This window comes from Tympanuchus pallidicinctus, unplaced genomic scaffold (genome assembly GCF_026119805.1).
Source record: "Tympanuchus pallidicinctus isolate F22 unplaced genomic scaffold, pur_lepc_1.0 scaffold39, whole genome shotgun sequence".
NCBI classification, from domain to species: Eukaryota; Metazoa; Chordata; class Aves; order Galliformes; family Phasianidae; genus Tympanuchus; species Tympanuchus pallidicinctus.
This window is the reverse complement of record NW_026294757.1, coordinates 329,240-344,259: the sequence shown is the minus strand read 5'-3', so window position 1 is coordinate 344,259 and position 15,020 is coordinate 329,240. Positions and strand designations below refer to the sequence as shown.

The window sequence follows — 15,020 nt, the reverse complement described above, 5'->3', positions numbered from 1 at the left end:
TCGCCGCCGGCTGTTCCGGCTCCGGCAGAAATGACGGGCAATGAGCGCGCCCGGGCCCGCCCGCTGTCCCCCCGCCCCGGGAAATGAGCACCGGGCGGCTCCGCCTCTGCGCCCGAGCGCAGGATTTATTTTCGTTTTCTCCCTTCTGTATTTCATTAAAAATCCACGCCGCCCCTTCCCAGCCCCGACGGGGCGATGCGAGCAGAGGAACGAATCGCAAATAAAAATAGACAACAAACGCAGCCCGGTGTGCGCCGCTCGGAACGGGGCGGCCCTTTTATTAAAAAATAAAACAAACAAAACAAAACAAAACAAAAGAAACAGCGGAATTCGGTTTGCTTTACTTTGGCCCGGGGCAATGCCTGCAGCTCCCGAGCCTCCTGCCCCGACCCCAGCCCGACGGGTGCGGGTGAGGGGCCCCTACACCCCGGCAGAGCGGGGCCGGGAGCTGCGCCCTCCCCGAGACACACGTGAAACCCAGAGCTTTTGTGTTACAAAAATAGTCCGTGCTTTATTTACTCTGTGGTAGAAAAATAACATCGCCAGGGAACCAGAGGTTCTGGGACACGGATGGGACGGGCCGGGGGGGAAGAGGGGCCCCTTCCCGCCTCCGCCGCCTCCTGCCCGCCCCTCGCTGCGCTTCCTCCCTCCCCACCGCCCCCCTCCCCGCAGCGGTGCCGGAGGGGACCGAGGGGACGCACCCGCAGCCGGGAGGACTCCCCGCAGCCGTCGGGGGCAGAGGACGAGATGGGGACCTCGAGGGGACCCCGACACCGCAGACTGCCACCCCCCGCCCGGGGAACGGGGTCACCGCGATAGAACACCGACGCGCACACGTACATCCTTGTGGCGGCTGCAGATAGCGAACCCGCGGCCGGGCCTCCCCGGCCCCCCCGGGTCTGCGGGGAGTGGGGCAGCACCGCCGCGAGCAGAAGCGGAAAGCCGAAGCTGGGCCGTGTAAAAGGAACATACAGGAAAAACCATGCGACAAATCCGCTGCCTTTTATACAAGGGCATAAACATCAAAGAGCTGGACACCACCCTGCATTTGGGGACAGCACAGAGCAAATCTGTGGGGCGAGAACCCCCCCAGGGCCGCCTGCCCCCCGGTTGGGCACAGAGACACAAACACGGCACAGTCCCCGCAGCGCTGGGGGCCAATGTGGGGCCGTGCGGCCGCCGGTCACGACTGGGCGTGGGGGATCCACTGACTGTCCATGGGGCGCCGCAGCAGCTCCTCCACGTGCTGGGCCACGTCCATGGTGTCGTCCAGGTCGAAGTCGCCTTCAGGGTCCAGCACGGTCTCGGGGCTGCAGGAGGTGAGGGGGTGAGGGGGTGGCTGCAGGGTGGCCGCAGGGGGGATGGGGACATGATACCTACTTCTGCGTGTACATGTTGTAATGGGGGTGAGAGCAGACGGCCGGCGACGGAGCCTGGTCCATGTAGGTGCCCCCCCCAGGGACGGCGTCACCTGATGCGCTCACAAACCTGCAGAGATGAGAGCGGGTGAGTGCTGCATGGGTCCTGGCAACGCTCATCGCCTCCTAGCAGGGATCCAGACCCTGCACACGCTCCCCATCTCAGTCCCCAGTAGCAGCAGCCACCTGCAGGGTCCCAGCCCCGTTGGCCACAGGGAGATCTGGGCTCCCAGAGGAGCATTGCAGCCCCTTGCTGTTGGGCACTACGAGCTGCTCATCCCCAGCACCAACGCGGCCAGCAGGGCACTGTGGCTGGGAGCGACCCAGCCCAGCAAGCCAGGGATGAACCCGTGGGACCCCGCACACTTGCACTTACTCTGGCACAACTTGCTTGATCTGTGGCTTCACGTACCCATCCACAGCTTTAGCTAGAGGAAAGAAGGCAGTGCTGAGGTGCAGAGCTGCGGGCACACTGCACACCTGCAGAGGGGTGGGGGCCCCCAGGGCTGGATGTGCTGGCAAGCCCAGGCCCTCCCCAGGGGAGGTGCGGAGGAGTGACGCGTGAGGGATGAAGGGCAGCGCTACCTGGCGTGGACTCACAGAGAACCGGCGTGTAGTACTTGGAGAAGACCTCATCCTTGGGCCGGTCAGGGAACACGTAGATGAGGTAACTGAGGTCCCCGAGGCGGTCAGCCAGCGAGCGGATAGAGAAGTCCCTGGTGGTGAAAGGCATCAGGTTCCAGAACATCCTCTCAGCTGGAAGACAAGACAGGGCACCGCAGTGATACCTGGGGTGAGCCTGAGACTGTGCTGAAAATCCAACGTTGCTTCCTGAGCTTTTTCCCTCCCCCAACATCTGGGGACAAAACACAGCCTGCCAGAAAGCAGGAGCTGGCGGGAACGAAGGGGAGCTGCAGGCACGCGACCGGTGGTGCTGGTGCCAAGCAGACACAGGAGGTGCTGAGGGAACCCAGGTGGGGACACGGAGACGGGGGCAGCGGGGGCTGCGCTCACCGGAGTCGAACTTCCACGCGATGGTGATGCCGCCGATCTCCGAGTCACTGAAGCGCAGCAGGAAGGTGCCGTCGGGTTTGCTGATGAGGAGGTCGTGCGCCTGCTGCTTGTTGACGAAGCCCAGAATGGCCCTATGCAGAGCGAGGGCGTCAGGCGGGCGGTGCGGCGCCGTGCACGCGGGGCAGGACGGCTCTTACCCGTCGTTCCAGTGAGGCTTCAGATGCTTCTTCAGCACCTCCATCACACCGTCAAACCACTGCCAGAAGGTGTAGTTCCTCCCGGGCAGATTTTCCTGTGGAAAGCCCCAAAAAGTGAGCGCTCCTGCCTCCAAACACACGGATGTGGCGGAGACCCAGATGGATGCAGAGCTGGGCACCCGCCAGCCCTCATCCCACAACACCACGCAGCACAGCTCGGGGAGCACAAGCAGTGAACCCCAGGGACTCAGAGCACCGCAGCCTCCAAACGTGGAGGGCAACACCTCCTGCTCTGCTGCAGCCAACACCTGGTTGGGTTTTGAACTGATCCAACACAAAACAGCTCTCTTTGGGCATAAGCGCTGGCACCGCAGTGCAGCCAAGCCCATCCTGGCACACGGAGCACCCGCTCACCCGGTTGAACTGGGCCCAGGACACCGTGGTGCTGCTGTAATCCTCCAGGTGGGAGCTGGTGCTGTTGAAGAGCTTCTGTGCCAGGAACACTAAGTTCTCCTTCGTCAGCCCGCGGCTGCTCTGCACCTCTGCCTTGAACTTCATGTTGAGTGCCTCACAGAGCTGCGGCCACTGCACTTTTTCGGGCACGGCGAAGGGCACGCGGCCCTGGAGAGGACACGGGACAGAGTCAGCATGGCCATCACCCGGCCTCGGGCACATCCCCACTGGGCAGCCCTGCTCTTCAGGTGGATGGAGCCCACCCATCACTCCGTACTCACGGGCTCCGCGAAGGCGTTGTCCCAGAGCACGGTGGCCGTGGCGTTGTTGTCCTGGCTGCCATGCACGATCACCACCACAGGCAGGGACAGCGTCTGCCAGCAGGAAGGACAGCGGCACAGAACTGAGATGGGATGTGGCGGGACCTCCCCCCCACTCCGCCCCCCACACCCCAAATACACGCCCCATCCCGGTCCCGTAGCTCTGTGCGTGGGCACGGTGTCCACAGTTCACCCATGACCAATAGCTTTACCTTCACCTGGAAGACCAACTCGTTGCCACCGACGCTGAACTGCGACTCAAAGAGGATGGTGAACTTCTCCTCCGTCACCGACTCAGCACCGCGGCGGTCCGAGCGCTTGATCCGCTTCAGGGACTGCAGGGACACAAGGGGTGAGCCCACGGAAGGAGAGTGCAGGACAGATGGGGACACAAGGGGTGAGCACAGGAGGGACGCAGCATGGATGACTACATAAATGGTGACCACGGGGCACGCGGTGTGGCAGAAGCACCAGGCACGGGACTGCTGGCTCTCACCATGTTGCGGAAGTGCGCGCTGAGCGTCCCGGTGGCCTGGTGGTATTCCATCACACAGCAGTTGTTGAGAATCTCCCCGCTGCTCTCACTGCGTGAGGACAGGGGGTCAGGATGGCAGCAGCCCCTCACACCCCCTGACCCCACTGCCTCCACATCCCCATTCCTGGCCCCTTAGGCATTACTTGCGGGTGCTCTCATTCTTCAGCAGGGCCTTGGCTTGCTGCTCACTGATGATGGTGGCCTTCACCTGGGGGGGGTTCATGTGCACGTTCAGCTTCCCCCCCACCAGGAGCCGCACGGTGGCTGCAAATTTGGTCTGTGTCTTCAGCACCTGGGGAGGCTGCTTCTCGATGATGAAGGTGCTGGGGGGCAGAGAGTCAGGCAGGCAGAGGAGCCCAAAATGCCCCCCATCCCCCGAGCTGCCCCCCTACCTGGTGACCAGGGCGGAGATGATGTCGGTGATGGTGCCGTTCAGCTCTGACAGCATCTCCTCCACGGGGCCGGGGATGGGCAGCTGCTGGCACAAGTGCTCGGCGCGGCGGATCTGCTGCCGGTTCTGCCAGATGATCTCCGCCAACTTCTCGCACCTGGGGGGCAGCAGGCTCAGCACCCACCATGGGAACGGACCCAGTTCCCCCCTCCCACCAGCACCCACCAGGTCTGCAGCACATCCAGGGTGCCCTCGGGGGGGCCGCCGTTGCCCGCCAGCTGCTGCCGGCGCTTCCACTGGATCAGCTCATCGTCCAGGATCGTCGTCTGCTGTTTGCGCAGCAGCTGCAGCGTCTTCTGGTGCTTCTCGGCCAGCTCCTGTCGGGCAGGACGTTGTCACAGTGCACGGGGTGGCACGCAGCCGCTGTGGGGACACCCCCTGGCACTCACCACACGGTACTGCTGTAGTGTCTGCGCCTCCCGGTGCAGCCAGGCCTCCAGCGACGCCTTCTTCTGCTGCAGCGTCGTCTCCCGTGAGAGGCGCTCCTGGGGACCCAGCTGGGAGAGCTGGGAGAACTGGGCTGGGGATGGGGACAGCGTTAGGGCACGGCCGGCACCCGGCCCCGCGCCCCCCCAGCCCCTCAGGCACCTTGCAGGCGCATGTTCTCCTGGTACTGGATGATGAAGTATTCCTGTGTCTGCTGCAGCTTCTTCAGCTCGTTCTCTGAGTCCTGTGTGATGAGCCGCAGCTCCTCGAAGGTCTGGTTGATCTGCAGGTGCTTCTGCGACATGGCGTCCACCAGAGTGCCGGCGGGTGAGGGGCTCTGCATGGGCACGGGAGCACTGAGCACGGCTGGGGATCCCCTCTGGGATCAAAGGGACAAAGGGACCCTCCCCGTCCCCACCAAGAGCTGGAGGGCAGTGAGCACCTCCCCATTCCCTCTCCATCACCCTGATGATGGAGATCCCCGCACCCCCACCTTCAGGACCCACTCCTCACTCCGGCGATGCCCACAGCCCCACTCACGTTGTTCGCCTCCCGCACCAGCCTCTGCTCGTGGTACAGGATGTGCCGGATGCAGCGCACCAGCTCCATGGGGCAGCGGTCGTACGTGTTCTGCAGAGATGCGAGCTGAGCCGGGTGCGGGGCAGGGAACCCCGGTCACCCCATTGCAGCCCCCTGCTCACCTGCAGCTGCGTGACATAATGCCCCAGCTTGATCTTCAGCAAGAAGCCATCTTCACCCACTTGGTGATCCGCCTTCTTCTGCAGCTCCTGGATCAGCCCCTCCAGCAGCTGCGTCGCCTTCACGTTCTCCTGGGGGTTGTCGAGGTCGATGGAGTCCCTTTGGGGGTGCAACGGAGCAATGGCAGCGGGGGGGGCAGAGCGGAGGCAGAGGGGCAGCACGGCGCCGCGGGGCTCGGTGCGGCCGACTCACCACGCCTGGCTCTCGATCCACTGTGACAGGTAGTGCCGCACCTCGATGGGGAAGTGATGCCCATAGAGCGCCTGCATCTGGCGCAGGGCTTCGCCCTGGAGCTGCTGCGCCTGGATCCACACGGCCATGGCTCACCACCTGCGGGGACGCATCGTCAGCACGGCGCAGGGACCCCGCACTGGGAACCCCCAGAGCCACCCCGAGGGGACGCGGGGATCTCAGCTCTGTGTCACCGCCCTGTTCCAGGAAAAGCCATCGGACAGCTTGGAGGCATTCACAGATGGCGCCGCTGCCTCGGCCGCTTTGCTGCCATTTCCCTTTGCTGCACCACGGACTCGTGGTCAGGGAAGCGGGGGCAGGGGGCTGGCGAGGAGCTCCGGTGTCAGTAGGGCCAGGCAGCCCCAGTGGCCCCAGAACCACAGGTTGTGGATGCAGACACACAGCCCTGGCATCCCCACTGTCAGGGAGCAGCCACGCACACAGCAAACGGAGCCAGGACTGCGGAGAGACGGCACCTATCCAGTGCCAGACCTTTCCCCCACTCCCCACCCTACACAGGAAGAGGAACAATAACCGAGTTGGCTAAAAATGATTTTTTCCCTTATAAAAAGCAAGGAACGTTTCCCCATTCACAGAAGAGACAGTGAGCTAGAAATTCTGCTAGGCCTGGGGGAGGCAATGAAAACAGAAAGCAGTGAGGAAAAGGGTACAGGGGGAGGCCGATAGCAATGCACGCGCAGGCAGTTAGCAATTGCTGACAATTGATAAGAGGCTCTGATGGAAATGCTGCTGCTGGCAGAGCTGCAGAGAATGCCAGGAATGGTTTTACTGCACCAGGAAGGGATGGAACCCTGGGAGCAGCCCAGGCCCAGCACAGAAACATCAGCACGGACAAAAGAACAAACAAATGCTGCTCTTCCTATCAAGAAAATGGTGATACATTCCATCTTACAGGAGCAGAACACTTCCTACTCCACTTGAATGGGTTGTTAAGCAACAAGTATTAATCTGCTGCTGCGGTCAGCTCCCTGTTAGGGCGCACAAAAGGCTCTGCTTTGGAGCAGGAGATGGGAACATGGCAGTGGGAATGGTGGGCAGAACAGGAGCGCTGCAGGGGGTGCAGGACAGCCCCGAAATGCACCCCATGGGCACTGGGATGATACCCACAGCCAAGGAAAAGTATCACTGATGCAGCCACAGGCATTTCTCCACACTGCTTGCTTTCTGCCTCATCCACAGGCTGGGGAACCTTCCCAGGAGCTGCAGGACTTTGCATGGAGCGCCGGCAGGCAGCACAGTGCTGCAGCTGCTGTGGCCTCATCATTGTGTGTGGAGCTGCGCCGCCATGGGAGCCGGCCACGAGCACAGCAGACGTTCCCAAAAGATGCAGAAACGTCTGGTGCCACATCCCTGTCCTCATCCCCGTCCTCATCCCATCCCATCCTGAGGGCAGCCCCAGCAGCCATGCCTTAGCTGCAGCACCAGGGGCAGCTGCAGCAGTCAGCTGCATGCACGGCAAACAAATGCAAGAGACAGATAATTGCAGTGGTTTCAGCTACTTTGCATTTAGTTAGTCCTGGCAGGGAGCTATAATCCCACCCATTACCACAGCTCGGTTAACCAGCAGCAACTCAACAAGCCACAGCAACTTGCCTGCTGGTGACTTAGTGCTTGCAATGCTGCGCACAGCAGGACAGTTGCTGTGGAGGGGTAAAGTGGGGACAGCTTGGGGAGGGCTGCCTGGCAGGGAGATGCCAGTAGTTCCACTGCCCAATTGTCATTACCAGATTGGCTGCAAAATGGGTGAAATGCACACAAAGTATGTTTCCTAGAGGACTCAAGGCAACAACATGAGGGAGCTGGGAGCACCTCTGAGTCCAGGGGTGGTCAAGAGACCCAGCCGAGGCTGCAGTTGGGATGGGCTGTGGCCACAGCCAACACTGGCAAGCCCCAGAGCCTCCCAGGCACAGCAGCAGGCTGGCAGCCAGCTCCAGCCGTGAGTTGCAGGAAAGCCACAGCCCAGCAGCAAATAGAAAAAGGAGGGAAATGTCTCATAGGGCGAGGCTGGCAGACACAATCCTGTGTGCAGGGAGCACGGCAAAGCCACAGCATGGGCAGCACCTGCCCAAGGGCCGCTGCCCCCGAACTGCTGCTGCCCTGGTGAGCCAGTTCCAGCTGAGCGCAGGATGCCTGCAGGATGCTCCTGAGATGCTGTAGGATGCTTTCTGCACACAGATGTGGGTGCTTGCAGGATGCTCATGGCACGCAGTCCTGGGATGCTCACAGGATGCTCACAGTGCACAGCTGCAGGATGCTTGTGGGGCTCTCGCATCATGCTCACAACACACAACCCCTCCAGGGCTGGTCCCCGTGCTCACACCAGCACACCTACCGACTGCAGGCCCTGGTCCCCCACGAGCCCTGAGGGGCCAGGTAAAGCGCTGGGGGAGGAGGGGGCACACCAAAAGGGCTGTGGCTGCTGCTGCTGCCCCATGTGGCCCCTCTGCCGCAGCAGTGCCCACACTGCCCTTTTTGTGGGGCTCCCCAGCCCCAAGCAGGGGGGTCTGGGTGCAATTTCCTCCCAGCAGGGAGCAGCTCTCCCCCTCCCCCCGCCACGTTGGTGCTAAAGCTGCGGTGCCGGCTCCATAGCAGCCCTGCGCTCGCCACAGTAAACACACAGACACGTGGTTTCCCAGCACCTCCGGGAGCCCGAGATCTCTTCCAGGTCAGAGACGGCCTCACCGGTGGCCACAAGGCTGGACCCCGAGCACCGCGTGGGTTGGTGCTCCCAGGGGGGCACTGTGCCATAGAGGGGACCCACATCCCACAGAGAAGGGCAGCTCACACCAGGTCTCAGCCAGGGCTGGATGCGGCCCCATCCCACTGGCTCTGGGAGAAGCAGCCAGCAGCGGCCGCTCGGCGCATGGATGGCGCCGGTTCCCCCCCACAGACACCCACGTGCTACCCCTGCTCCACCCTGGGGACGCACACAGCCCCCAGGCAGCCCCTCTCGGCCGAGCTCCGCCGGTGCCGCCCCAGCTCAGCCCCTTCGCCTTCACGTGGCCGCCACGCTCTGCGTCCTGCCCTGCAGACACGAAGGGTTCTGCGTGCACCCAAAGGGCTCCATGGCCCACGGCCTCCCCGGGCTCAGAGAGCTCCAGGCACGGTCCCTGGCTCCTGCGCGGCACGGGGCCGGCAGATGCGGGCCGGGTTGCCATCCCCCATCCGCACACTCATCCCGGCCGTACTCACCGGGGTCCGCTCGCCGCAGCCTGCAGGGCAGCGCGGTGGTGGCTCCGGGCAGGCGCTGCCGGCACAGCCGGGTCCCGGCGCGGCCGTTTTGCAGGCTGCGTGCTACAGGAAGGAGCTGAGAGCAGCTATTTCCTTCCAAAATGTCAGCTGCCTGCGCAGCCGGGCAGCGCTGTGCTCCGGCTGCTTCCTTCTACCACCTGCACAGCGCAACTGGGAGCACAGGGATGGCAACCCCTGCCCTCATCCGCCCCCCGCAGCGGGATGCAGCCCCGACCTGTGGGGCTGGGCCCCCTCGACCCCCCCTCCAGGGAGAAGCGCTGAGGATGGACATGGGGGGGTTTGGGCTCACCTGCACCCCGCGGCTCCGCTCGGCATCGGGGCTGAGCCCCCGGCCCTCGCCTGCCCCAAGCTCCCCACAGGGCACCCGCTGTGCTGGGATCAGCTCTGCTCGCCCCTTCTTCGCCCGCGTGCGGTTTCCAGCTTTCGGCTGCGAGGTGGAGGCAGCAGCGGGTTCAAGAGAGCTCCTTCTAGAAGCTCGGCACTTTGATGGGGTTTGTCTCGTGCCGAAGAGCGGCAGCAGCCGAGGGCTCAGCCCCGTGGCACCGCGAGGCAGTGGGATCAGCCCCTGCCACACTGTGCTGGGGAGCAGGGCGGCAGAACGCCGGGCCGCCGCTGGCACTCAGAGCTGGGCAGCGATGGGGGAGAAATTCAGTATTTTGTTCCAGCAGCCGCCAGGCAGAGGCGCGGTGCCCACTCTGCGCTTTCCCATCCGGCAGAGGCCACGCAGCCCTGCCTGTCGGGAGCCAAAATGGAGAACTTGCAGAGCACAGGAACAGGGGAACCCCAAGCGGGCCCACAGCACTGCAGGGAGGGCGGTGTGCGTGTCCTGCATGGGCAGGGACCGGCGCCTGCTGCCCAGCACCAACCCGAGGCCGGCAGGAATGCCCGCACATAATATTAATCAGAGTCATTAACATTCATTTTTATTTGCCCCCTGGCACTCGAGGGTTTGGGAATGTGTGGCTCCCGCTTTAGATTTTCCCTTACAACCACAGAGGCCCAGCTGCCTACGTAAAAACCAAACCATCAAAATACCCAGTGAAATCCCAGTGAAATCCCTCGAATCCAGGGGCTGACAGCAGCTCCTGCACACTGCAGCGCGGCCCCAAACTTCTGACCACGTGCAGTGCTTTCCTGATGCTGCACAACCCCACCAGAGCTCAGCCAGCACCTCCCGGGGATGCAGCCCCACGCCGGGCTCACTGCTAATCCCTGCCCAGGGAGGCTGCGGGGATTAAGCTCATCACGGCATCGAATTAGCCCCGATTTGGGTCCGCAGACACAATTTCATTTTATCTGCCATGCCTCAGTGAGCGCACTGAGCGCACACAATCACACTAATCCATTCACCTGCCAAGCTGGATTTGCAGAGCGGAGCCCATTTGGGGCAGCGCAGGAACCAACGGCCCCATCCCAGCAGGAGCCGCAGGGCACGGTCACCCGCCCCGGGTCCTGGCACAGCCGGCACGTCCACATGGCACCGCAGAGCACCGGGCTGCAATGGAGCTGGGCGGGCAGGCAGAGCAAACCCTGCTGCAGGGAGGGGGGCACGCAAACGCCCAGGAGGCTGACAGAGGGAATGGGAATAAACAACTCAAAGACGGCCGTCTGCCAGAACAGTTCTCATTCAGATTGGCACCCAGGGCCGGAGGTCCCTCGTGCGGTGGCACAGGATGCAGCGTTGGCTCTCACGCCCGTGGAGCCCGCAGACACGGGGGGAATTGGTCGGGTCCCGCAGCGCAGATTCTGCCGACGCGCCGATGGGGAGCAGCAGCCGCTCCCCCAAAACATTTCCAGGAGCGCGGGGTGAGTAACGGGTTTATAAAAGGAGCGTGCCAGGCCGAGGCAGCTGTGCCACGGAGCCCAGAAGAGCCGGAGCTCGTTTTTACAGCACCACAGGACAGGGATCGTTTTACAGCTGTACTTCAGCCCACGCCGGCGCTGGGATCGACACAAGCGGAGCTGCCTCTCCTCCGCTGGGCTCTGCAGGCGGCAATGGAGCGCGCGGAGCAAAACCCGGCGGTGCGCGCTCCCGGCGCCGCCCCACCGTCAGCTTTTTCCCCAGTTCCCTCCCCGAGCACAGCCGCGCTACAACCCGGTATTTACACCTCACAACAACAGGAAGACACGAAGTTACGGCGAAAAACGGAGATTGCAAAACTCACCGGCGACTGCTTGAGCGAGGATCGCGTCGTGAGCGCGCTACGGCCCGGCTGCGGCATTCCGGCCGCCAGAGCCGCGGCGCGGGGCCGGGCAGCAGCGCATCGCCGGCAGCACAGAGCAGCGCACAGCGGGGAACGAACGCTGCCAGCCCTCTGGTGCAGCGAGATGGGAGGATTCTGCTTTATCAGCAAGTCAGCTCTCCCCTATCGGCCAGGAAGCCGCGCTCACACGCCTGCCTCCCCCTCGACATTTCCCAACGAGGCAGGGAGAAGCAGTTCACGGCAACGTACCTTTTATCAGCCAGCAGATGTTGCTAGAACTGTTGCTGCGTGTAACATTCAGGCATGGCCAGCGCAGCTCGCAGCCCCGCGCCGGACACGCGGTGCCAGGGTAAACACCCCCACCCCCCTCCTCCCGGGATCAAAACACTTGGGGGTTGCAAAATAGACACCCCATGAAAGGAAAGGCACGCCACCGCCACACCACAGCTGTCGAATCCGCTTCACCCGGAGCACTCGGAGCCGGGGACAGCTGAACCCAGGCGGCAGCCGGAGCGACACGGGCCGGAGCGCAGCCCCGCTGGGGGGAGCAGGAGCGGTGCCAGCCCCCTCCTCCCCCCAGAGTCGGGCAGGGGCACGGAGCCCCGCAAAGCGGGCACCCCGCCGGGTCCCGGGCGCTGCCGCGAGGTCTCTCAGCCTTACAGGAATTCCTCGCAAACCAAGAAGTCATTTCCCAGCTGCCGGGGCCACTTTACTGTACGCGGCGCGGCACCGTCACCGCTCGCCGCCGGCCGCCCACACGCTGCAGGAGCTCAGGGAGAAGGGATTTTTCGCACGCAGTGTATCTGGGTTTTACTATCACTCGAGAGACGGCTGGGAAACCCCACGGCAAAGCCCTCGCAGCCCGTTTGGAGTCAGCACTTCCCCTGCAGCAGGAGGGGAGGTCCCGCAGACGCTGTGTGTCACCCCCTGCACTGAGCCGCTCCTCATCCCCGAGCACTCGGGAGAGCATCCTTGGGAGGCCACGGCCCGCCCCAAAGCGTCAGCATCGCACTGCAAAGGCACGAGGCGGGCACACCAAAGAATCCACTGCTACAGGCCAAGCACCGTAGGAAAAGCCATGAAACGCGAAGCCGATGACAGCAGCAAGCAGCACGTGGCCTCCAGGACAGACTGCCTGCACCTCAGGGCTCCTCCTGCCACGCTGCAGCACAGCATTCCCCTTCCAGTGGTCCCCATCCTCACACCCAGACCTCAGGAGCCACATATCTCATGCACAATCCTGACAGCTCTGGGAGCCCCCACGCTCGCTGCTGCCCCGCTATGGGCAGGTGAGCAAATATCCCCAAAACCCACCTGTGCCACAGCACAGCTCTCCTCCTGCACCTCCAAGTACAGGATTGCTCTGAGCGCAGCACAGCTTGAGGCTGGCCCGGTCACAGGTACCTGCAGTGCTGCCAGGCTACCCAGCACTCACCCCCCCCCCCAACTCCGTGCTGCAAGGCCATGGACTTCTCACAGCCCCAGGGCAGCCCACACTGTGCTGCCAGCGAGCCACACACCTGCCTGCGCCCTCCACACTTCCCAGGGATGTCAACGAGTGCTGATGGCATCTCAGGGTGCAGCCCACGTTCCCCCAAAGCACTGGGGCTGATTAGCACTATAGCTCTGCTCCAGACTACGTGCTCCTAAAGCTCCAGTCCTGCACGGGCTGATGGGGACATCCTGAGCCGTGCCCTGCTGTCAGTGAGCACTGCTCCACATCGCACCCACAGGGCCACCTCCCACCCCACACCGTGGACACCCCACACTGCTCCCGGACAAGATGGGGTCCCCTGGCACAGCCCTTGCCAGGGCCAGTGCTGGCAGCCGGGGGCACCCAGCTCGCCCTGTCTGGCACGAGCTCACAGCCCTGACAGCTCCCATACGGCAGCAGACAGGTGGTGGCTCTCATTCCCAGGGGTCGCAATCAGCCCTGCGCAGCACCGGCCGGCAAAAGGCTTGGGCAAAAGGCCACCATCAGTGCCGTGCAGGGCAGCATTGCTGTGCCCGGCTTGGACGAGGGATTTATTTTCCATCCTGCTTCAACTCTGCCCAGCACTGAGCGCGTGCTGCAGAAGACCCATAGATGTGCCAGGCGCCGTCCCCAGCGCTCAGTGCGCGCCCTCACAGCTCCCCCCGGGATCAGCCCCGCGAGAAGCGGCTCCAGCCCCGCGCTGTTCCGCTCCCCGCCTCGGGATGCGCGGTGGCTCCGCGCAGCGGTCGCGCAAAGTTCGCGCAACCTCGGGGGCGTGCGCACGGCCCGGCCCGCACCTGCCGGCCCCGGGACTGCCGCTCCCGTCCCGGTCCCAAGGGACAGCAGTGAGGCCGCGGGCCTCTGCGCCGGGCCCCGCCGCCAAGTTGCGCTCGTCCGCTGCGGGTTACGAAACACCCAAAATATTTACTGAAGGGAGGAGAAAAATAATTGTAAAAAAAATTATTCCCCCACCCCCCAAAAGACGCAAACTAAAACAACAAAAAAAGGCAAAACAAACCAACCAAACCCAAAACAAACCGACAGATCCCACCGCCACCTCCAACCCCGACGGCGCCTTCGCACAGCCGCCCCCCGCAGGTGCCCAACGCGCGCCCCCCCGGCCCGGCCCGGCCCGGACGCAGAGCGCTGCGCGGCGCTGCACGGCCCGTTCCGGCCGCCCGGGGCCGCCCCCCGCCCTGTTTACGGCCGCGGAAAGCGAAAGCGGCAGCGGCGGCGCGGCCCCGTTCGGCGGCGATGGCGGCCCCGCGCCCGCTCCTACCTGCGGCCGCGGCGGCGGCTGCGCCTCCGCTACTCCGGCGGCTCTCGGCGCTCGGATCCGCCGCCGCTCTGCCCCCTCCGGCCGCCCGCCGCCGCCGCCGCCGCCCGCCGCCGCCGCCCGGCCCGGCCCGGCCCGCGAGGACCGCCCCCGCCGCGGCACCGCCCCGCGCCGCACCGCCCCCGGCACCGCCACCGCCCCCGGGGAACCGGCACCGGGCAGCGGGACGTGCGTCGGCGCCGGGCACCTGCGGGAGCACCGGGCACCGGAACCGGGCAACGGGTACTGGGCGCCGGCTCCTGGGCGGCAGCGCCTGTCCTGGGCGCTGATGGGCGCCGGGCAGCGAGCACGGGCGGCCTGCCGGCAGCGGGCACGGACAACGGCACGGGCCTTTGCGCCACCCCGGCACGGAGCGCTGGGCCTGGGGCAGATGCAGGCTTTGCTCGGGCTGACGAGGGGAGCGCGAACCAGCGGCGGGCGCTGGCGGTGGGCGTCGGGGAACCCAGCCCGATACCGGGCTTTGGTGCCGGGGTTCAGCAACGCCCGCCAAGCACCTGATGCCACTCCACCGTTTCTTGTACCCCAGTGTCCTCCTCCCTTGCTGCTGCAGCACTGGGTGACCGCACCAGGCCCACCATGAACCGAGGTCGATCCCGCTAGGATGCTGCTGCCCTCTCTCCTGCTGTGAATCCTGGCACCGGGAGCACGGCTGGCACGGCTGCTGCACCGCGGGACACGGCCGGCTGCGGGGCGATGTGGCTGCGGGGCGATGGGGATCCCGGTGCGGGGTGGCTGCGGCGGGGCAGGAAGCAATACTCGCTGTGCTCGTTTCTGCTCGAGCGCTCTCACTGCCGCATGGGATCTCCTGGGCTTTCGCTTTCGTTACCAGTTAATCTGCGGCCTGAAAAACTCTGGAGGGAAACTCAGCGGGGTGCCCAGAGCTGCGCCCAGGCCGGGAGAGCGGCTGCGTGCCACAGCGGAGCGCTCGG

General features: G+C 64.4%; 1 protein-coding gene across 3 annotated transcripts; it reads right to left on the bottom strand.

Annotated features, from left to right (window-relative positions):
- Positions 1-484: 484 nt before the first annotated feature.
- Positions 485-14,147, bottom strand: LOC128089013 (signal transducer and activator of transcription 5B). Of its 3 annotated transcripts, none has more exons than XM_052700016.1 (19): positions 14,035-14,147; positions 5,766-5,903; positions 5,516-5,672; positions 5,355-5,444; positions 4,977-5,151; positions 4,778-4,908; positions 4,554-4,705; positions 4,330-4,485; positions 4,081-4,260; positions 3,899-3,986; positions 3,615-3,737; positions 3,364-3,456; positions 3,044-3,250; positions 2,630-2,724; positions 2,433-2,563; positions 2,004-2,174; positions 1,795-1,846; positions 1,381-1,488; positions 485-1,310 (listed from the first exon to the last, which is right to left on the bottom strand). In XM_052700016.1, exons 2-19 carry the CDS (start codon positions 5,891-5,893, stop codon positions 1,184-1,186), a joined length of 2,364 nt encoding a protein of 787 aa, XP_052555976.1. In that variant the 5' UTR covers positions 5,894-5,903; positions 14,035-14,147; the 3' UTR covers positions 485-1,183. The 3 variants fall into 3 exon arrangements, with proteins under 3 accessions (XP_052555976.1, XP_052555977.1, XP_052555978.1); XM_052700017.1 differs by lacking the exon at positions 14,035-14,147 and adding an exon at positions 11,531-11,815; XM_052700018.1 differs by lacking the exon at positions 14,035-14,147 and having other exon boundaries at positions 2,019-2,174.
- Between the last annotated feature and the right edge of the window lie 873 nt (positions 14,148-15,020).